This window comes from Phalacrocorax aristotelis, chromosome 1, assembly GCF_949628215.1.
Source record: "Phalacrocorax aristotelis chromosome 1, bGulAri2.1, whole genome shotgun sequence".
Lineage (NCBI taxonomy): Eukaryota > Metazoa > Chordata > Aves > Suliformes > Phalacrocoracidae > Phalacrocorax > Phalacrocorax aristotelis.
Genome location: NC_134276.1, coordinates 149,117,529 through 149,140,110, shown reverse-complemented (window position 1 = coordinate 149,140,110; position 22,582 = coordinate 149,117,529). Strand labels below are relative to the sequence as shown.

Genomic DNA, 22,582 nt, shown 5'->3' with positions numbered 1-22,582 from the left:
AATGCCTCCAGAGATGGTGATTCCACCACCTCTCTGGGCAGCCTGTTCCAATGTCTGACCACTCTCTCAGTAAAGAAATTCTTCCTAATATCCAATCTAAACCTCCCCTGATGCAGCTTGAAACTGTTTTCTCTTGTTCTATCACTAGTGACTTGAGAGAAGAGACCAACCCCCACCTCACTATGGCCTCCTTTCAGGTAGCTGTAGAGAGCGATAAGGTCAGCCTCCCCTTCTCCAGGCTACCAACCCCAGTTCCCTCAACCTCTCCTCATAAGACCTGCTCTCCAGACCCTTCATCAGCTTTGTTGCCCTTCTCTGGACAGGGTCCAGTACCTCAATATCTGTCTTGTAGTGAGGGGCTCAAAGCTGAACACAGTATTCAAGGTGTGGCCTCACCAGTGCTAAGTACAGGGGCACGATCGCTTCCCTACTCCTGCTGGCCACACTATTCCTGATACAAGCCAGGATGTTGTTGGCCTTCTTGGCCACCTGGGCACACTGCTGGCTCATGTTCAGCCAGCTGTCATCCAGTACCTCCAGGTCCTTCTCTGCTGGGCATCTTTCCATCCACTCTTCCCCAAATCTGTAGCGTTGCATGGGGTTGTTGTGAACAAAGTGCAGGACCCAGCACTTGGCCTTGGTCCATCAATCCAGCCTGTCCAGATCCTTCTACAGAGCCTTTCTACCCTCAAGCAGATCAACGCTCCTGCACAACTTTGTGTCGTCTGCAAACTTACTGAGGGTGCACTCGGTCCCCTCATCCAGATCATTGATAAAGATATTAAACAAGACTGGCCCCATAACTGAGCACTGGGGAACACTGCTTGTGACCTGGCCGCCAACTGGATTTAGCTCCGTTCACCACAACTCTCTGGGCTCAGCCATCCAGCCAGTTTTTTTACCCAGCAAAGAACACACCTGTCCAAGCTATAAGCCACAAGCTTCTCTAGGAGGATGCTGTGGGAGACAGTGTCAAAGGCTTTGCTAAAGTCGAGGTAGACAACATCCACAGCCTTTCCCTCATCCACTAGGCAAGTTGCCTGTTCATAGAAGGAAATCATGTTGGTCAAGCAGGACCCACCCTTCATGACCCATGTTGGCTGGGCCTGATCCCCCAGTTGTCCTGCACTTGCCTAGTGAGCTCACTCAAGATGTATCGCTACATAATCTTCCCTGGTACCGAGGTCAGGCTGACAAGCCTGTAGTTCCCCAGATCCTCCAAAGCATGTCTTCTTTGGGGAGGTAGAAGTGGGGAAAAAAACCTTTGGGATTCTCAGTTCTAGCACATGAGGTGTCAGCCTAGCAGTCAGCTCTTTATATTTTAAATCCCTGGTGGTGACTGTACTCCACAGACTTAATGCTGCTGCTTGGTGCAGTCTTAGTTCCTGTGGACACCGTCATCTGCCCTCTGTGCACAGAAACATAGCATGCTGCTTCGAACTTGCTCTCTGTAGTGTGCTATTCCTTCTTTGATCCTTTTCTCCCAGCGGGGGTGGGGGAATCATATCAGTCCTGTAACTCATGGAAGCTCTAGCAAGGGAACTGGGGCAGGATTTAGTGCACATGTAGGCTGAGATGAAAACACTCGGGAGAAAACGGCATATTTGCTGTTCTGTGTTCAAGTGGGGCATGGTGGTAAGAGTAAACAAACACAAGATTTGAAAAAATCTCTTGTTACAGCTTGCTTTTTTATATATATATCATCTAATTGTGCATTAAAAAAAAAGCAGCAACAATTGTAAATTCACTATTAGATTTGCAAAATTAACTTTCCCTTTGAACCTCCACAAAACAACCCCAGCCAGCCAAACATGAGGAAAGTCAAAACGACAACAACAAAATTTGAGATCCCCAATCCAGAAAAAAATCAGAAAGAAAAACACCCCCAGGAAAAGTAAACTAATAAAATAACCTTCACAAGATCCCTGCCCTCAGCAGTGTTTTAATTCCAAAAAGGGGGCAGAAAAAGCCACGGCTTCCCTTAAGTCACGAGAGGCTTTGCTATTGCCAGTGATTCTGTGGGGAGGGCTTTTGGGCACTGCACTGGCGGGCAAGAATATAAAGCCGCAAGACAGATCTATATCTGCAAATAGAGCTCTTCAAATAATTTACAAATGTACCTTGGCTTTGTTTCCCTTAAACTGCAAGCAGTTCATAAGCCACCTTTGAAAATTTTAATCTGCATCTGCACGCTGGCTTTCTCTGTAGCGTAAATGGCTGGTCTTGTACTAACGGGCTGGAAAATGTTTTTTGGGGGGTGTGTGGAAATCCTCTGAGTGCAGCGCCTAGGCTAGGATTGCAGAGGAAGCTGAGGCCTCCAGCCCTGCACAGGAAGCAATCTTAGAGCAGGCCTTAAATGCCAGATTCCAGGCAGAGTTTAACTAACCACTGACAGCTCTGTAAACAAAGCAGGGACAAAAAGAGAACAGCTTTCCCTTTTCTGGTAGTCATTTTTGGTTTGGGGGCTGCAGGGGAATTCTGTAATACTCGGCTTGATGGGATATAAACCAAGGCTGGAAAGGCTTTGTATATGAAGAACTGTAAAGGGGAAAATATTTCATGGACTAAATCATAAAGAAGAAGGTAGGGCACGGGGAAAACGCGTGGATTAAACTACAAAAAAAATATTGCTACTTTTGGTTCTGTTCTTTGAGCAGGATTTATACATAGTTTGGCTCCTCCTGGGTGGTATTTAAAAGCTGCAGCTTATTTTCCTTCTCTTCTTTTCCCTTTTCTTTTTCTCTGCTATCCTTTCCTTTTCTCTTGTTTTTGTTTCTTCTCATTTTTTCTTCTCTCCTTTTCCCTTTCTTTTCTCTTTTTTTTTTGAAGGGGGGGTGGGAACAGACAGATGAGGACTAACTTTTGCAAAATTTTTAATTAGCTGTGCACCCAAAGAAAATAAGAAATCTCTTGTACAGCGTTTTTACTGCTTCCAGTGAAAATTGGAAGCTTAAAGTTAAAATCCTGCTGAATTGTTGATTTTGTTTGTAGAAAAGACTTGTCACATTACAAATAGCTAGTCTGCGGCTAGCAGATGTATACAGTCCTTACTTAAAGCATGTTGATTTAATTTTAACTAGGAAACTAAACGCAGGCATGGGCTATGTTTATCCAACAATGCATTTCATTAATCTTGTTTATCTCAACAATACTGAGGAAGTTAAATTTTTTGATGGAAAAAGAAAATAGTTACAGGGAAGTTAAAAAAGCAAAACAAAACTAAATGGACTCGGTTAAACGCGTCCGTTGTTTTCTCTCTCATCTAAGTGGTCATCTCCCTTTTAGATTTGGACCTTTCCTGAGCTCTGAACGCTTGAACGCCCACCATGGATGACTTTGAACGCCGCAGAGAACTCAGGAGGCAAAAGCGTGAGGAAATGCGCCTTGAAGCAGAGAGGTGAGGTATTATGTATGGAAAATGGTGCCGGTGGCTTGCTTTTTGAATAGTAGTGGCTTTGGCGATTTCTGTCTTAAATTCTGAAATATGCTGTAGCTAACCAAAAAGTCCTTGCTAATGATATGTGCTGTAAAATAGCTTTAGTTAATATTGTGGAAGAGGCTGGAAGTCAGGGGTGTCTAACATCTAATTCCCTTAGGCTATTGTAAATGCCCTGGCTTCTAGTTATTTTGTTATATGGATAAAGATAAACAGTGAAGGTGAACTATGGCCATGTGAAATTATTGATAGGAAAACTCATGCTCAGATGCCATGTGAGTGAGTGCTGTGCAGAAAGGATTGTGTTTGTCTTTTCAGACACAGAGCTAAAATTATAAGGTCTAAGTTGAAAGCTGAGATACACTTGGTGTATGTGGTATAGCGTATCTGTGAATTGCCTGCCATTACTGTGCAACTGCTGTTGTATATGTACTGCCTGTCACTTTTTATTAATTTACAGCTGCTTTATGTGGTCAACAAGGGCAGCATTTGCTATTAGTTATTACAGATCTACTTTGGCGTAAATGAGAGCAGAACTTGATGTGGGTATGATGATATCAATTTATGAAAGCAGCAGCATGAAAATACTGGGTAATTTCATCAACCAACCCTGTTTTACACCTGTACAATTGTTTGCTTTAATTGAATTTACCATGATTTACATTGGAGTAAGCAAGAAGAAAGTAATCTCAATTTACTTTTGAAATGTCTTCTCTGCTATAAAGATTTAATTTAGTTTATTAACACTGCAGTGTTTTAAAAAATGAAACTTGGGTTTAAGCACATTTTGTTCTTATTTTGTATTTAATTTTGAATATGGATTTCGTTTTCATTTCTGGTCTCTCCCATATGCTGGCAAGACCATGGTGTTTTGGGTTCTGAATACTGTAGGAGAAAACACATTTTCAGAGCAGTTTTAAATGGAAGTCAGCAGAATGCAATAGAAAATATATTTTGTATGTCTGCTTTGGGATTTTTAATAAGGCCCTGCTGCATAAGCAGGGCTCTCTGATGGAAGTTGATGACACCTGAGGGGGAAACCCCAGGTGGATGAGGGTGTAGTAGCTGCCTTTCATTCCGAAGGAAGTGTTGGCATGCAGAACTGGGTATGTCAGCTTTCGTCAGGCTATAAGCTGAACTTGTGAGCTCTGGAAAGCAGCAGCCTTGCCTTGCAGATAAATAAACTCACATGAAGCATGGTGGCCAAAGGGAAATGAGGTGGCGGCCTCCCTTTGTAAAATGCAGCTGTCACCTGGTTGGTGACCTCCCCAAAAGGCAGAGGAGCAAATGTGCCATGGCACTAAACTGCCTTCTCATTCCAGAAGGTTTCCCCCCAGGCCTGGGGTAATACTTTTCTGTTGGGCAGTATGGGAGGGATTGCAGAACCTGTGCTAGTGCATGGTATGGCACACAGTATTTATATATTTCTAGTGTACTTCTGCTTTAAGAAAATCTTTTTAAGGAAAGGCAAAGACTTTAGGGTTTGTTGTTAATAGAGACCCTGGGTGGCCTGTGGAGGATGCTGGGGGGTGTGGTTTGGGAGGTGTTTTCTACTGTGGAAAAATGTCACTTGACCTTCCCTGTGAAGGCATCCAAGCTCTTAAGGGAGTGTGCAGAGACTGTGGGGTGGTCTGGGCATCAGCAATGTGGCATGGCCAGCTTACTGAGGCAGTGACAGCTGCAGGGAATTGGGGATAAGAGTTTTGCCCTTGCTGCCATGGAAACTGAAATCCAGGACTTCAGGTGTATCCATAAATCATCATGCAGCCTGGGATTTTACACATGGGCTCAACTCTGGTCCCTGATCATGCATGGGGAAACTGGTGCTCTGGGGAGTGAAAAGCTGCAGCCAGCAGCTCACCAGTGTTCCTCAAAGGAGCCCTCCCTGGGCAGCCCTGCAGGCTGATGGCAATACCTGCCCCTGGGTGATGGGGAAGCCAAGTGGTTGGGCCAGAGAGTGATGGCCACTGACACAGAAAACAGCCTCCTCTCAACCCACTCACACCTGCTTTTAGGAAGTGTTTTTGACATGCCTGGGGCAGCTTTGCTGGGATTTTGTGTGGAAACCTTTGTGGAGGAGGTGAGCTCAGTGACACCCGTGCCGGAGGAGAAGGGCTTGGGCCCATGTCCCTGTTTTCTGCCAAAATCGCTGCAGAAGTTCTCTGTGCCCTTTCCCACACATTTGAAGGCTTTTAGCAATAAATTGCTGTACACTAAATCTTGCTGTACTCCCTCTGCTGCTGCCAACTTCAGGCATTCAAGTATCATGAGTCAGACCCCTTAAAAGTCACAAGACTGCTTTAAAAATCTTGAGATCTTAAAAAGAATTTAGTCTGGCCTTTTTATTTTTGGTTTGCCTTAACAATAAAAGAGCCTAATTTTCAAGTTCAGATGCAGAGGCAATGCCAGGGAGGAGTGAGCATCTGCCCCCATTGCATTGCACCAGTCATGTCGAGCTAAGGGTAGCAGCACTTGGGCAGTTATTAACAAACAAATACGTCAACATGGTTTGTTTTTGGTGAATTCAGATTTTTAGGGATTTGGGGATCATCTTCACCTTTAAAAATATGACTACAATGTGTTTGTGTTCAGGTCTTAAACCACAGCAATCTGCTTGCCAGACCTCCCTCTGTCTGAACACTTTCAGGTGTTTTATCAAGCAAATCTTGTGGTCCTAAACTGCCACATGGAGGCTGAAAATACCCTGTTAGCTCTGAGCGCTGGTACCTGCTGCTCAGGCACAGGGCATTTCCTTGCACCGTCCCATCAGTGAGCTGTAGCCTTGCTATGGGGAAACCACCGCTGGTAGTGAGCATTTCCACTGGGAGATCGACAGATGGATGATTATGTGTAGGCTGTAACATGTTTGCTAGATCTCCCAGACATTGTTTAGGCTTCTTTGAGTTGAACAGTAAACCCAGAAGTGCAAGCAGCCATATCAAACAGCAGTATTTGTAACTCAGCCAGCTGCAGTGACGCATTTTGCCATTTCCTGGGATAAAGGCACATGGAAAGCTTGTCTTCCCTGCCTGATGCCCGTGCCCAAGAGAGATCAAGGGATGAAGACGGCCTGTAGCAGCATGGACTCATGCACCACATGCCTGAGAGGGAATGACTTGACTTTATTGTGTCTTCCCTGGAGGCCATGTGAGGACTGGTCAGGATACATGTGCCATCAGATCCCCAAGTGTCTGTCATGCTGAGGCCACTGATGTCCTACCACTTATGTCTAATCTTTGGAGAGGCTTAGTGAAAGTTTCATCCTTGAGGGCTGCTGATAGGATTTGTGTTTTGTTTTGGGTTTTTTTTTTCCCCCGTTAGGAAGCTGTTGGAAATGATGTTTTGTTGTGCTGTTTAGCCCTGGCATTCTGGGTTGATATGCTTAGGATGGATCCTGAGGAGAGGCTGGCTTTTAAAGACCAACAGTGTGGTTCACCCCAACACATACTTTGGCTAGTAGTTCATGCTCTGGCAACTCATATAGATTGCCACCGACTCAGAAAGCTAGTGTTTTTTGGCATTTTAAGCCCTTACCTTTTCAATGTATCCCACATGTCCTGGATTCCCAACATGGGCTTGCTGCACCCCCAGTAATTTTGTCCAGCCAGAGTTTTTGACTATTCGTATTTGTCTAGGATCTCTGGAGGACTATCAGCATGTTTGGAGTAGCAGTGCAGACCTGTCTAGGGGGCATATGGACAAAAGCAGGCATATGAGGCTTTGTCCAGCTTTCTCCTAGGCTGTCAGATTTATTGCATGCCCTCAGGCTGATGGGAACCCAGCAGATCTTGAACCTCATGGGGGAACAAGGCTTTCCAGGCATAGGCTGGGAAACCCAGGACAAAGTATGGCAGTGTTAACTGTGCCTGTCTGCTAGCATTTTGTCTGTGGTTTGTACTGATCAGGTGCAAGGTCAGGGAAAATAGGACCCTACCAGCCGGATGTGCTATGTCTTTAAGTGCTCTGTGGCAAAGCCAGGGCTTGATCCTGCTCCTCGGAGGCAGAGGGAGTTCTACACCTGGAATCGTGGTTGTATAGAGCCCTGAGGTCCCAGTCTAGAGCCTGCTGAAGTCAGTGGGAATCTTTCCACTGATTTCAATGGGCTTTGGATTAAGCCCTACCTGAGTTATTCCAGCCAGAAGATTTATGAGACAGTCTCAGTGGCAGCCTTGAAGGAGCTGGACAAATGCTTTGCCTTCCCAGCCACAGAGTACATACTGTCCTGGAGTATTGGGGCCATCACAGAAATGCATTACACTTAACTGACAGGAAAAATCCCGTATGTAATTGAAGCACGGGGGACTGACTTCGTTCAACAAGGGAAAAAACAAATGCCACTTGCTGCTTTGTGCCTCTTCCTAGGCAGTAAAAGATGTTCTTTTGAACATACCATCAGATTTTGTTGTTTTGATGTTGTAACTGACACTGGAAGAATTTAGCCTGGGGCTGGGTAGAGTGCGTGTGTCCATCTGGAGGGGTGGTGCTTTGTTAATATCTTGCTGATGCACTTTGGTCTGTCACAGCTGCATGCAGCTGCAGTGAAAAATTGAGGTGAAATACTTCTTGAAGTGACAATAGACCTACTTCCTTGACTTCAGCATAATTGAGAGCAAAAATTGGCCCCTTGAACTTTCTGAAGAATAGCTCTCAGGTTAACCTATTTAGCACTTAAGCCACAATTTTATGACTGGCTGACTTGCTATTGCCCCAGCAATGTATTTTCACTCCTCTCTGGTGTTGGGGCTCTCTTAAAAATTATACTAGGAAGCTGATCCAATTTGTCTTATTGACATACACTACTACAGACTTCAGGAAGGTTCTCAGGGTCATTGTCAGACTGGTCTCTGTTTAGCTGAAGCTTAACTTTGAATCTGAACCACACCTTTGCCCTGCATGATGCTTTTCCCTTAGGGGTTGCAGGTCATTTCACAGGGAAGGAGAGGTATTGGTCATCCTGTTGTAAAAATACAGTAGAGAGAAGTGGCTATCTAGCATGAAATCACAGTCCCTAAAAAATCTCTCTAAAACCACCATACTGCTTTGTAGGCTGTGTAGGATCTCCTGATAGGGGCCACAGCTGCCCTGACTAAAGGGCTCATCTTCCTGCAGACCGATCAGATATCACTAAACATACCCTAAAAGGTTATGCGGGTAGGCTGTACAGAAAAACTCTGCCATTAAGCTTTACGGTTCCTGATAGCATTAATTACTTAAGGCCGTAGGTAAAGATTCTTTTTTTTAAAAAAATCATCCAACGGTTCAATCACAAACTCTCTTCAGCCTCTCTTATAAACAGTTTTATAGGGCAGTGTGGTTCATGTTCATGGATGTAGGTTGAGGAATGCTCATAGAAATAACCCAGCTTGCAGGTCAGGGATGGCAGCAGTCTGAAGCAGGGTGAAAGTCTACTTAGGTGGTACCTTACTCAATGCAACTTTGGTTAAAAGAGAACACATGGTTAATCCCAAAACTTATCTTGGCACAACTGAAAGAGAAGTCATGTGAATTTCAGTCCAGACCTGTGAAGGTAAGTACAGAACCAGCAAGGCATTTAACATGTCTTTTACTGTTCTAGTGCTCCAGTTGAGGCTGGTGTAGCTCAGGTAAACGTACAAAGTGCTGATCTATCAAGTTCAGAAGGTAAGACCAGCAGGATCAGGCAGGGTACGTCTTTGCAGGACTTAATGAGAAGCACATTGCTTATCTTCTGGGTGGGTAAGACAGGACATGTTGTTGCCACAGTGTCTTAAAGCTTCTGGAGAGCAGGGAAAGGTCATCCTTGTCAGCTACAGAAAGTGGACAATTTCCATTCTGGTGTCCAGGACAGTTAGGATGAGTGTTCATGTCAGATCAACATTGAATGACCACAAATAGCTTTTGAAACTGCTTCTCATTCTTGCAGTGGAGTTATCTCTGGTATAGAGTGCATGTTAGTGGCAAATGTTAAACAGGGTTGAGAGTTTAGGAATGTACATAGATGGTTCCTTTTTAATTATCCCCTACTTCTTCAGACACTAGGGCTTGCCCATGTCTGGCTCTCAAATGTCTGGTTACATTTTTATTTCAAATAATTTGACTTTTTTTTTTAATTTCAAATAATAAAATATGAGTTTTCAGAGACCATGCTTTGATTCAGGTTTGTGTAATGGAATGAAGACTGTGATCTTAATACAGGTTTTCAAGGAGTGCACGTTTAAACATAAGAGAAGTTGTCTACATATGTCTAACATGTTGTTTCCCAAACGTCATGATTTTTTTCAGAAGAGTACTTCAAATAAATGTTCAGCCTCTGTCCTCTAGAGGGCTGTGCCCGTGCCTGGTCCAAGCCTCTTTTGCTACTAGATCAAGAGCTATGGTGGTTTTATATCTCCATGAACTTCATATATCCCAAAGTTCCAAATACTTTGAGGGTTTCTGCTTGTCTTTCCATAAAATACCTCTGGAAAAGCTGACACATGACATCTTCTGCCCAGGAGTTAAATATTTAGGACAATGAATAAATAAGATTAGAAGTGCTTGAGGGTTGGGAATAAATTGAGGCAAAGTGCTCCAGCTGTTAGCCTGTCTTCACAGCTACCTTGAATTCCTGACAGGACTGACAGGACACATTTGGATTGTTGAGGTGAGTTTGGCCCTTCACATTGCCTTGATTGCTGTTCCTGCAGTTCCTGCTCATTCTTAACCCAGACAGAAAGGCATGATCCAGTGGCTCATTAAAGAACACCCTACTGCTGTCACTCTCAAGTGAGGGTGGATCCTAGACAAATCTTTGCTTTTGTAGAATTTCAGATGCCCTGGAGGAAATAACTAAACATATGCAAAGCTGAGTAGAACCTACCACTTAATTTTACAACCATTGTGTGTTTTGCAGATTATATTTTCTTTAAAATCCTATGGAGAAGTATTTTATAAAAGAAGCTTTGTTCTTCTGAATAGCTAGACATACAGAATATAAACTTTACTGAGCTAACCCCACTGCAATTCCTAAGCAGACAACAAAATCAGGTCTTTAGTATTTCAGATATTAATCCCACATGTATGTTAAGATCATTCTGTAATCTCTGTACTACATCTACTATACTAGCCAAGCTTTATACCAGCCCAAATCCAGCACACAGACAGCTGGCAAAATGCCCCATCTTTCACCTCTTTCAACAGTGCCAGGTTTGCTTTGGAAGCGCCAAGGAGTTTGGGAAATTCTTGGATGAAAAGTGCCCCCCCGCCCCCAGCCTATAACCAGGTAACCCACCTACTGCCACGGGAAAGTCTGCCCTTCTGTTTCCTACTGGTTTTTTTATTAGCTCTAACTAGACCAAAGTCCTTGATGAACTGGATCTTATTTAAATGCCTAATAAATACAGGCATTGAGGCACAGATTTTGGTGCTTGTTATTGACAATTTTAGCATGCATATTTAAAAGGGCACCATATGAGGAGTAAGAAAACACAGTATTTTATCATGATTTTCAGAATTAGACTGAAGCATAGGCACTACACAAAGAAAATAATGAGGCCAAAGGAATGTAGCCGGTATAGAACAAGTAAGTGTCAGCGGCTGTCCTGTCCCATTTATGGTGAAAAATAACATCTCTTTAATACCTTATGTACAAATTGGCAGTATGCAGTCAATTAAGCTAGGGTAGCCTGCAGCACTCTTGCAGCTCTGTGCATCTGTCAGTGTACCTTCAAACAGTATAAATCCTATCTGCCATCAGAATTTTGTCATACAAAAGACTTCAGAAACTTGAAATGCAAAAAGGTGCATTAGCTGAACATTGGCCTGAGGTCTGTAAAGACACAGAGCCTTCAAACTTCCCTTACCAGCCACAGCAGAGCACTGTGTTGCCTGTATGTCCGTCCCTTGGAGGCATGGCACCTCAGTTTCCCCAGCAGCATTTTCTGTCCCTGGCAAGGAATACATCAGCCCTTCACATAGGTTACCTTTAGTTAACTCAGTATAGCAGAGACCAAAGACACTGTCCTAAAACAACCCAGAGTAAAGGAGGTTCAGTTCTTGGTCCCTGGGTCTACTTTCATCAGACTCTTTCTTAGGCAAGGCAATTCCCCATCTTCACTGATCTGCACAGCCAGTGTCAGTTGTCAGAAAAACCTGCATGAATCATTGATAAGTCTTGTTAGAGTCTTAACCCAGTCTCTCTTAATAAATACAGACAATTGATCTGTATTTCTTTCTAGACAGTATGATTGAGCTCTCTGCTGCTTAGTCACTTCCCATGTGCCTGATATCCACAACTAGCACAAGAGGCGGGGTTAATCTAGCTCATTGTATAAAGCCTTCTCAGGCTGTAGGATTGTGCATACCTCATCACACAAATTGTATGCTTACAAATGAGTTGGCTAAAAATTGTACATTAACTCTTCTTCTCTTGATTAAAATGAGGCCTTATTATTAATAGTAATACTCAGCATCAAATTGCATTTAGCTTAAAGAAAAGCAAAAAGAATACTGTGTTGTTCCTGTACAAAAGAAGCTGATGGTTCAATATCCCTGTATCTTAAAAAAATGTTGAAAAAAATATTTTCAGGCAAATACATTGTGCTTTGATACATTCACCTGCAATAATATATACTATAGTTTGCATTTGCTTATTGCAGGTGACTGATGGCATACATCCTTGTGGTCCATCCTGCTCACTGAGACGGGCCACATGGGGTCTTGGTGGTTTTTTGGGCAAAGGGTCATCAAGTGCTGCTCAGACAGCTGGTTACTTCTTGCAGCCCCTGCCATGCAGGCCGATTGCTAGTGCAGCCCTCCTTGCTGTTGCCTAAGACGGAAGGTAGAAAAAAAGTGAGCAGGGCTGCCCCGTGCTGCTTCCCTGCCACAGAACCTGCAGCCTGGCCCCAGAGACTGAGCAGCTACTTATGGGTAGTGCATCTGGGGCTGGACTTGGACTGTGGGTCCTGAGCTGACTGCTGAGGTGTGAACTGCCCTGGGTATGTGATGACAACAACATTGTGTCTGGAGGAAGTGTTGAGTAGAGGCTGCTGTGGAAAGAGAGCATTGGTGGTGTTTAATTTGCTCTTTTGCTCCAAACAGAAGAGAGTAATTAAAAGCAGCCTCTAAAGCTGCAAATCTCCAGACTTGGATGAGTATGGTCTTTTAGCTGTTATATTACAATGTCGTCTTTTTAGTGAATAAGAACATTGTTGAACTTGTTGCTTCATTGTGTCACTATTCTTCAGGGCATTCTGGGCTCAGAACGGTAAAAGTTATTAGGCATGATAGAAACTGCATTTATTACCCTACTGTGAGACTCTTTAAGGAGTGACATGAAAAGGAGTTTAGCCAGTGGATTTCTAGGAGCATCTGCTTCTCAGTGTGAGTTTGCATTTTATTAACATCTTCATGATCTAATACCTGAAATTAAACCAGATAATCAGAAGATTAGATTTCCCTTTAAAAAGCCGAGGCCAATTTGTTTGCACGGATAATAGATTAAATGAAGTCAAATGCTAACAAGTTTTACACACGAATAAGCGTAGTATGTAAACACTATCACATTGCTGGCAGCCAGGGCAAAGTTGCTCTTTCACAGCTCAGTTCAAAGAACTGTAGAGGAAAAATGTGATTTGCAAATGAAACTCCAAACTGATTTCAACTTGCAGAAGAATCTCATTTGGTCAATCAGCTCCTGCATTTTTGGCTTTGTGCCTTTAAACAAAGCTTTAATTACTGAAGATAAATGTTTATAAGCAGCTTTATTTCTCTTATCATAACCTACTTATTAGCTTGCACTAAACAAAGAAAATCCTCCTTGCTAGCGGTGTGTCCTTGTGTGATCAAGGTCTTTCATAGCACAAAGGGAGACATCAGTTGCTGGAGCGTGTCCAGAGAAGGGCAAGGAAGCTGGTGAAGGATATGGAGAACAAGTCTTATGAGGAGTGGCAGAGCGAGCTGGGGTTGTTTAGCCTGGAGAAGAGGAGGCTGAGGGGAGACCTAATCACTCTCTACAGCTACCTGAAAGGAGGCTGTAGTGAGATGGGCGTTGGTCTCTTCTCCCAAGTAATTAGCGATAGAATGAGAGGAAATGGCCTCAAGCTCCATCAGGGGAGGTTTAGATTGGATATTGGGAAAAATTTCTTTATTGAAAGAGTGGTCAGGCACTGGAACAGGCTGCCCAGAGAGGTGGTGGAGTCACTATCCCTAGAGGTGTTTAAAAAACACATAGACATGGCACTTCAGGGCATGGTTTAGGAGGCATGGTGGTGTTGGGTTGACAGTTGGGCTTGATGACCTTAGATGTCTTTTCCAATCTTAATGAACCTACGATTCTATCAGGTGGCTGTGCTTCTTAGGCAACTTAATCATCACACAGCTCAAGAAATGTTCCTGCCCAGAAATAAGGTCAGTGGTCAACTGCTCCTTAGAAGAATGGGGGATGCTGGCATGCAGCGTGACCAGAAGGTTGGCTTAACAGAAGTGATACAGCTACAGACTAGAAAGCAGTAGCTGTGTCAGCCTTGCAGCTGAGCTCTTCTCTTCCTGGGGAGCAGCGAGGGTGATGAGAAGTGGAAAAGTAAGCAGGATGATTTTCTTTTCATTTATTAGAATGTATAAACCAGTGGGTAGTGTATTTGGCAGTTAAAGGTTAGCCTCATCTTGGTTGACATTAAGTAAATGTAAATAGATGTTGTTTTTCTCCCTGTTATGTCAAAACCTGTTGGTTGGACTAAATAAACTTGTTATTAATAGTCTTTGCTGGATAGTCTGTTGAGCAAAGGCCAGCAAGTTTGCCATGCTGACGTTGAAACTCAACGGAAGGCTGTAACTCAGCAGCTAGTTGTGATTGTCTTTTTTCTTTTTAAAAAAAATCAGGTTTTTTGTTTGTTGGTTTGGTGTTACAAACATGCCTCAGTTTTCTTTAAGGTAGCTTGTGGCCCATTTTCAATGTGGACATAATTTAAGCCAACAAGGACTGCTCTAGCAAAAGGTTACCGTCTAGGCAGACTGTGGTGTTCTTTTGCTGTGGCCATAAGGGAGGTATTGAAAATTGGTACTAAAAGGCAGGGCTTCTTCAAAGGTTTTGTTAAGTTACTTCTTCATACTAATACTTCCCTCTTCTACCAGCACAAGGCAAGATCTTGTCTACTGGTGTTTAAACTGATTCACTTGTTCAAGTGCGCCCTTCTTTGTGAGCCTTCTTTGTATGATTTAAACCTGATGTATCTCATGGTAAATTTTGAAGTCAATCAGGTGCATGCAGTGGAAAGTAACCAAACCACCATGACTCAATTCACTGCTTGTCAGCTGAGCCTCCCGCAAGGGAAGTATCTTATTGTTAAACTGTGGGAGGGTAAGCCTGTTTACATTTGGATGTTGGTTGATAGGAGGTTTACATAGGTTTAATGCACTTGATTTCAAACCGGGTTTGAGGTAAACTTCTGTGTACAGAGAAGGTCTTTGTGACTGTGGTGAGGTGCATTCATGCTGGACTCCCAGATGAGGAATCTCTGTTGATCTTCACTTTCCATGCAAATCCTTCCTCTTCTTAACAGCTGCTTGTTTTTGCTCTTAGCGTGGCTCTGTGGACAGTTGGGTGGCACAGGTGGTAATAGACATGGAAGCTCAGATACTGACCTACCTCCCTTCCCTTCACGTTATAATGTTGTATGAGGTCAGGTACAGATCAGGTGAGGGCTGGTATTAGAAGAGTGAATCAGATGTTATGCACATCCATCAACTGCTACTGACCGCGTGTCAAGAAACAGAGAGCTCGGGGACTTGCTGCAAGTCGCTGTAGAGTCAGCAAATGGCTACAGCTCATCCTGGTCCTGGCAGCTGGATTCCTGCAACAGCTTAGACTATTATAGCTAGCTGTTTCAAAGGTGTATTCTGCAAAGATGAAGAGAGAGTGAGATTAGAAAAGAAAATCTGAACAACATCACTTTTAATGTGAGTAAAGCACTGCAGGAGTGACTGAGAAAATATACGCTTGCTCTCAAGACATACAGCTTCTTACCACAAGAGGGGTTCCTATAAGTAATAGCTTAATTCTCAGAAATATGTCTTTTTGGGTTGGGGTGTGTGTGTGTTTGAGCAAATTTCTGACTTCAGCAAGCAGACAGTGCTTACAGGAGCAAGCTGGATTTGTTTATAAAAATGCCAGCTCTCTATTCATAAGGAGAAAGTCAAATACTCTGTGTATCAATCCTGGGCATTTCTGAAAGAAATTGTTATAATACAGAGGTGAGAAAGATACAGGGGTGAAGTTGGCCTCAGAGCAGCATGCGTCCTTAACATAAAAAAATAAAACTTTTTCCATCTGTATTTCTGAACAGGGAAAGGAAGGAGGTGGTAAAATGGTTTTAAGTGAAATGGACATTTTGGTGGAAAAAAGGACACCTCATAAATTTATTGTGTGGTCTTCATGTAAATTCAAAAGTTTTTCAGCAAAAAACAGCTATCAGATTTTCACAAAAATGCTTACAGTTAGAAAGTCTCCACTCTTCCCACTTAGTGCTTATCATCTTGTGTGAGAGGAGCAGAGCATAGTGGAGACTGGAGAGAAAAGCCCTTGTAAGTATCCATATACAGATGATTTTTGTCCTTATGCCCCCTCATGAGATGATACCGTTGCATTTTTACAGCACATCATGCCATCCCTCCAGACAAAGTTCTCAATGTCAGTCTGGTTTTCTGTCTTTTCCCCATATAGAAAACTTTTATGACTGGATTGAAAGGAAAAAAATATCATATATATTTCCACAGGCATAACATGACTGTATTTTCTTTAGAATACTTCTCTTTTACTAGTCTGCAACTGCTAAGCTGAACAGTCCTCACAGCTTTTTCAAGTTCATCTTCAAGCCATGCAAAACGACAAGCTTTTTCTGAGTGCTGTTGCTCAGAAAATTCCTGAGATTTTCCAGCAGCTATTACTTCAGTGTCTTAATAAGGCAGTACCATAGCTGGGAAAGACAAGGAGATGGCTTTTCTAAACACTAGCTACACATGGATTCCTTTTATGGTCCAGCTTGCACAGTGGGGTATTCCTCTGAAGGTCAGTGACACGGATGACAAAGTGCTTCCCACTGCAGCTTACTTTTTGAGTGCAGGCATCATGTGTCTGGTGCCACATGTTCAGCCTGCTCTGAGAAGGAGAAGAAAGAAATAGCTGGGTAGGGAAAGGTAGAAAGAGGGGGGAAAAGCAGAGCATTAAGTGCTGTGTATTTTGTGCTGATGCTATTGCTGTGCTCACTGTGGCTGTAGGATATAGTTGTGAATACCATGTACAGGATATGTATGCATGGGTTGGGCTGATATTTTGTAAAAAATGCCCCATATAAACTACTCAGTATGTCCTCAGGGTTCAGGTCGTCCGACAGCAATACCAAGGGCAAATTTTCATGTCATGACTGTGAATTTGGCTTTTCATTCTCCCAACAAAATGGGATAGAGAACTAATGACCTTTTCAAACCAGTGAGTTATGATAGCTGGAGGGGTTGTCTGTACTGGAATGCCACAAAATGAATTTATTTAAGCAAAAGGTTTCATTCCCCCCCTACCCCCCCACCCCTTCTTATACAAGCTAGTGAGTCTTTTCTCTCACTAGCATGTAATAATCTTCTGATACTGAAGGGTTGCATAAATTCCTTCAGGCCTATTGTCTTATTTCTCACCAAAATTTTTCATGGAATGGATGAGTCATTTCAATATTCTAAAAAGTATTAATATATTGGTGATTAATTTAATATGAGAAACCTCCCTACTAAGTAATGAAAATATCATCATTTTTTGTCAGTCCTGAATAGATGTACAGGATATACATAAATTGAATGAAGGAAATGTATCTTCAAGGCAAATCAGAAATGTTTAAACATATTCAGTGGGTCTGTAATCTAGTTTTTCATTTACTGATTATTGTCAGATGGAGTAATATGGTACCTAATTAACCATGAAGACAATGAAAGACTTTAACTGTGTCACCAGCTCTGACACTGTTTGAGAAAAGAGAAGCGTTTCAAGGTGTTGTTTTGGTGACTCACATATTAAATGTCTAACTTTCTTCATCTGTTTCCCTGTTGCTTTGCTGGCTCCATCCTGATTTCACCTATCATGCTCACATCATACTTACAATAAGATCCTGATGTACCAACTTTGATATCGTTATAGGTCTTGCATGCTTGTGGTTATGCTGGCTTTGGAGGGAATGCGACTTCTCAGTCTGTTGGCTGTATGGTTTTGCTGGATATAGTATCTTGCTTTGAGGAGATAAAGGCATAAATGCACAGAAGTGGAACAAAGATCACAAAACATGCAATTTGGTTGATGGAAGCTTTTAAACTCTTCTCAATGCTTGTGATAATAGAAGAATTCTGAAATAAAAACAATTATGAATGAATATGTTTTAAAGCAGGATAGATCTAGGTGGAAAGGCTTGGCCCCCAGTTAAACTCAGACGGCCCATTTAACAGGCTGTGTCCTACCTTCGTAGCTGTTCCATGTTATGTTGCATTCAGTGTTTTAAGGCTTGCTTTTACTCGTTTCAGTCTGAATCCTGTTTTCTGTGATAGTGCATGTTTAGTAATTATTCTGGATTTAAGGGATTGGTATAATGGAGAGCAGAGATCATCTATCCTGTCCTCCGCTGGAAGAAAGTATTGGTAAGATGTCTTGGTGACTAGGAATGACTTTTCCATCACCAACCCATCTTCCTTTATTTATTGGTTGTTCTTCCCTCAACTTGGGCTGTACCCTGTCATCAGTTTTTAAGCCAAATTCTTTATGGAAGTCAATAGGGAGTCCTGCGCAAAGGGAAATGACATAATGTTGCCCTTTAGTCCTACCTACAGAGAAGCAGACTTGGGAAACATGCACATTTTCCTAATTACCAAGCACTGAATTTACAGCATGTGTTCATTTTCTATCGACATCCGGCAGCTACCCAACATACTGTAAATTGGGCCATTTGCATTCAAGACAATTGTTTTTAATAAAAATATTCTGAATGTTGTCTTTATTTGGATTGCATATGGTAAATGTTGAGGTCTTCACTGCTTTGAGGTAAAGAATGTGCCATTTTTATGGGCAACATTGAGTGTTCTTAGCTAAAATGGCTTCTTGTCCCACTGGAGTGCATGATTTTGTAGGCTGCCACCTTTTACTCAAGCAGTAACTGCATTTTGCTAGAGATGTGTGTCTCTGTAGATTGTAAAACACTTTTGATACCAAAGATGCTTCTTTAAATGTAAGCTATTATCATGTGACCTGTTAGCTTTTACAGGGCGTGAGTTGCAGGTTCATGGTCCACTTCTGCAGTGCCTTCAAGTTGTTCTTCTGCAGGGCAGGGTAAACAGAGTTGCAGAAGGGGCTTAAAATTAAAACTTTTAAAATAGGATAATCTTTTTGCTAGCTAGAATTCAGACTCTTTAAACCTTCAGTACTTAATTAGATGAAGCAAAGATGTAAATATAAGGGCATAAGCATAAATAAATTTGGCCAAAGGAAACTGCTTGAAAGGTAGCTGGAAGTGATTCCTTCTGTTGGGAGTAGTAATGCCATTTTAACTATTTTTACTCCTTCCTTTAGTAGTGTAGTGCCCCTCATAATATAAGCTGCTTTGTACATCCCATAACCAGACCATGCAAGATCTTGTCAATTATTTACTAAATGTATATATCGCTGCATCATCCTTGTAATGTGGCAGGGCTGTTCCTTTAGCTTTGGTAATAGGGAATGAAGAGGCACTCAGTGGCACAGCCAAAAATCTGTCGGGGTGTGTGTGTATGAATCCTTTTTGCTCTCCTATTTGTTTGCTAGATCTTCTCCAAGCTGCAGCTGCAGAATTTGGAAAATTATGTAGAAAACACCTGGGCACACAGTTTTTAGCACTAACATTTTGATATGGGCCATTTTTAGAAGGAGAAGCTATGAAAAGCAGCTTTGGTGATAGGCTTCAAGAATCCTCCTCTGTAAGTTTTAAGGCCTGTAGATCGGAGGTTGGCTCACCTGTTGATTACGCTTAATAACAACTCCAGATACATTTTATTGCATTGACTCTTGGATGTTGATATGGAGGTATTGCAGTGTGTGTGCTGATGATTTCTCCTGGCAAAGGAGGATGAATAGGTTGACAGTCTTATAATACTGGACTTGTTACTTGTTGGGTGGCTGGGGCTGAGTTGATATGAGCGGATTTGTGTAGGCTATAGGGTTTTGGTGGAGCAACTCTTTTCTTAATTTAATAAACACTTCCAGAAGCTGGAGAGGAGTAACAGAAGCTCTTTTCCACTGGATTTTGTGGGATTTCACCTGGTGTATCTTTTGTTTAAGGGCAGGCTGAAGAGTCTTTCAAATGCCTGTGCAAGCTTTAGAGTCAAATCTTGAATGGTCAGTGGATAGGGCACTTTAATGTGTTGCTGGGCATCCGTGTGAGAGAAGGACGTGGAAGACATCTGGAGACAGATTCTGGCCAAAACTAACAAACATGATGCTGATTTTTGGGAAATCAATCAGAAAATAGGGCAGAGCAATACCAGACCCTTTGACTGAAGGTACTTTTCTGCCATTTGTGAACTGGATTCGTCATCTATGGCCATATCATATTACTATTTTTTTCTGTGTTTGTCTTCCCTTTTTTTTTTTTTTCTCCTTAAACCAGAACCACGTCCCTGTTTCTTGTAAATGTTCCTTTGTCATCACGGGTTTAGGCTGTCATAACACATTTTACCTCAAGCACCATCTTTAATCACTTAGTGGCAGACCTGGGAATAGAAGCCATGTCTCAGCCACAGGACCTCATCGTCTCTCTAAGGCAGAGAACAGCTGTGAGATTTCTTACAGAGCAGCCTGCTCTGCAGTTCACTTGCAAGCTGTATTTTGGGCATCTCATAAACTAAGGCAAATGCAATTTCACCTCTTAATAAAGAGCAACATGAGTCCCAAAAGACAGAGAACTGCCTGCAACCTTGTTTACACAGAGGAAGGGAATGTGGCAGTTGAGCCTGTACATTTAGTGAACATTGTGAACAGATAATAAATTAAGACTTTTAGGGGGAAAAAAAACCCCACAACGTTGCTTATGTAACTCAACTCCATTTGCTAGATTTCCTCCTCCCTAGCCCCACTCTCCATTATTTATCAATTAAATATGCTAGGAGTAGTGAGCTGCTGACCACAGAATTGGGGAAGGGGTGGGATAATAGTTATTATCCTGTTCCAAAAGCCGTAATACTGGATACCAGAAAGAATGAGAGTCAGATGTAGATGATGCTGTTGAGTTGCCATTGGTAGAACAGAATGTACTGTACTATCCAGCTATGGTTGTTGCTGTCTCTAAAACCATATACTATGACAGAAATGTGGATGTCAGTCTGTAGCACTTGTGTGGTTTATAGCCTCCTCATTACGTTGCTAAGCTGTGTGCAAAAGATTAAACTACCATTAAAATTCCATGTCTCAAAATGGCTTATTGTGCTGCGCTAACTTTCCTCTGCTTCCACGGAGAGTTGCATACAAATGAAGGGAGTCTCTTATCATTCAGGTAGTCAAAGGTTCCTGTTTGTTATTCCTTCTGTGGGCAAAACTCTTATTGATTTCATCCTTACAAAAAATGGATGAAATGTCTGCATGCTTCTTTTCATGAAAAACCTGTATTGGTAGAAGCTTTTGGTGACAGGGAGCTAGAGAAGAGTGCTGAAAACTGGGAAAGTTTATCCCAAATCCCTTTTACAAATTAAACTGGTGAGAAGGGAAAGTTCTACATTTCCTGCAAGGTGACAATGAGCAGCTCTGGTTTTCTCCAGGTGGTAATTTGTTCCATCAAGAAATAAGGGTAGAGGCCTTGCATCCTAGTACTGAGCTGTGAACCGTGTGTCCTGAGAGGGCTGGAGAGCAGGGCAAAATGCTTTCTGTGGTGGAGGGGACAAGAGTTGACGTTATCACTGTGAAACATGTGTTGCTGTAATGTGAATTGCTTTGCCGCTTGGCTTCTCTCCTATGCATGAGCTAAATCTTGCTTAGCAACTCCTCTTTTGCTGCTAGGTATACTTAACTTCAAATCAGTTGTGTTTCAGTACTATCTAGAGTCACAAATTAGAAACCATCATCAAAGATTTAAACTAAATGTGAACTTGAAACTAGTTTAAGCCGTTATTCTTTCCTTGAACTGCAACTCAGTCCAAATCATTATTTTAAAAAGTCTCTTTTAAATTCAAATCTTAACTTGAATTGAAGGAGCCAAACTGGAGCCAAACCGGAGCCAAACCGAAACCAAACCAAAGCTGAGCTGAAAAATATGTTAGTTGAACTTTACGATAAGAACTGTATTGCAAAGTCCCTTACGCACATGTGGTAAAGAGAAAGGCCTCTGCTCCGAAAATCTAGTAGTCTTAATTAAGACAGGGTGTGCATGGCTGATTGACAGAGAAGTGGCAGAACATACAGTCAGGCAATTACAGATAACAAACTGTGGCCACAACTCAGCTGATTAACTGTGGGGCCATTAGCAAATGTGGCCCAAGCACAGTGATTGCACTGAAAGACAAGCTTTATGGGGAGAGCTGAAAAGGGGCAAAGCAGGATCTCTCTCATCTACCTTTGCATCCTAAGACGCAACTGCTTACTTGAGAGCAGGAGGTAAAAACAAAGGATATAGTTCCTGGGTGGGTTTGAAGTGGGCCTTGGTCACCCTCTTTAGACCCATCTAATGGGACACATGCACTTTGTCATGTACAGGCAGTGGAGGTACAGGCCCCTTCCCCCATTCATATCACAGGTATACCCTGTGCTTGAAAAACCATACCAGCAGTCCCTCCAATCTGATATCATGGAGTACCCTTGGCAAAGCCTCCCATGGATTTCAAAAGTATATTCACAAACAAATTGCTTTTGATTTTTTTTTTTTGCCTAGTTCAAAGCTGAAGGCAACCAAACCAGTAAGAATATATGTGGGCGAGTACTGGGAGTGATCAGCCCCCTCCTTTCAAGCTCTACATGTGATCCCTATCCTTCCCTTCCTCTCTGTTCCCATTTTGTTTTGAACATCAAAAACACTCAGGACTCCAAGGACTGGGGTCAAAGCCCTCCATGTGAGCCAGCGATGCTTACTTTTACGCAGGCATCTTCACCCTTCTGAAGATGTGTCGTGCTTTGGGTTCTGTTTCCTTCTAAATTAAACATGTTCC

General features: G+C 42.5%; 1 protein-coding gene across 13 annotated transcripts in view; it reads left to right on the top strand.

The window, feature by feature from the left end:
• Positions 1-22,582, top strand: part of CALD1 (caldesmon 1) — a 209,596-nt gene that overhangs the window by 107,775 nt on the left and 79,239 nt on the right. For 9 of the 13 annotated variants that reach the window (XM_075115396.1, XM_075115367.1, XM_075115301.1 and 6 more), the window contains one exon: positions 3,286-3,397. In XM_075115396.1, coding sequence (XP_074971497.1) covers positions 3,327-3,397 — 71 coding nt within the window. In that variant the 5' untranslated portion in view covers positions 3,286-3,326. Of the gene's footprint in view, positions 1-2,012; positions 2,584-3,285; positions 3,398-22,582 lie in introns of those variants that run through there. The other 4 variants (XM_075115386.1, XM_075115358.1, XM_075115342.1 and 1 more) reach the window with 1 other exon arrangement.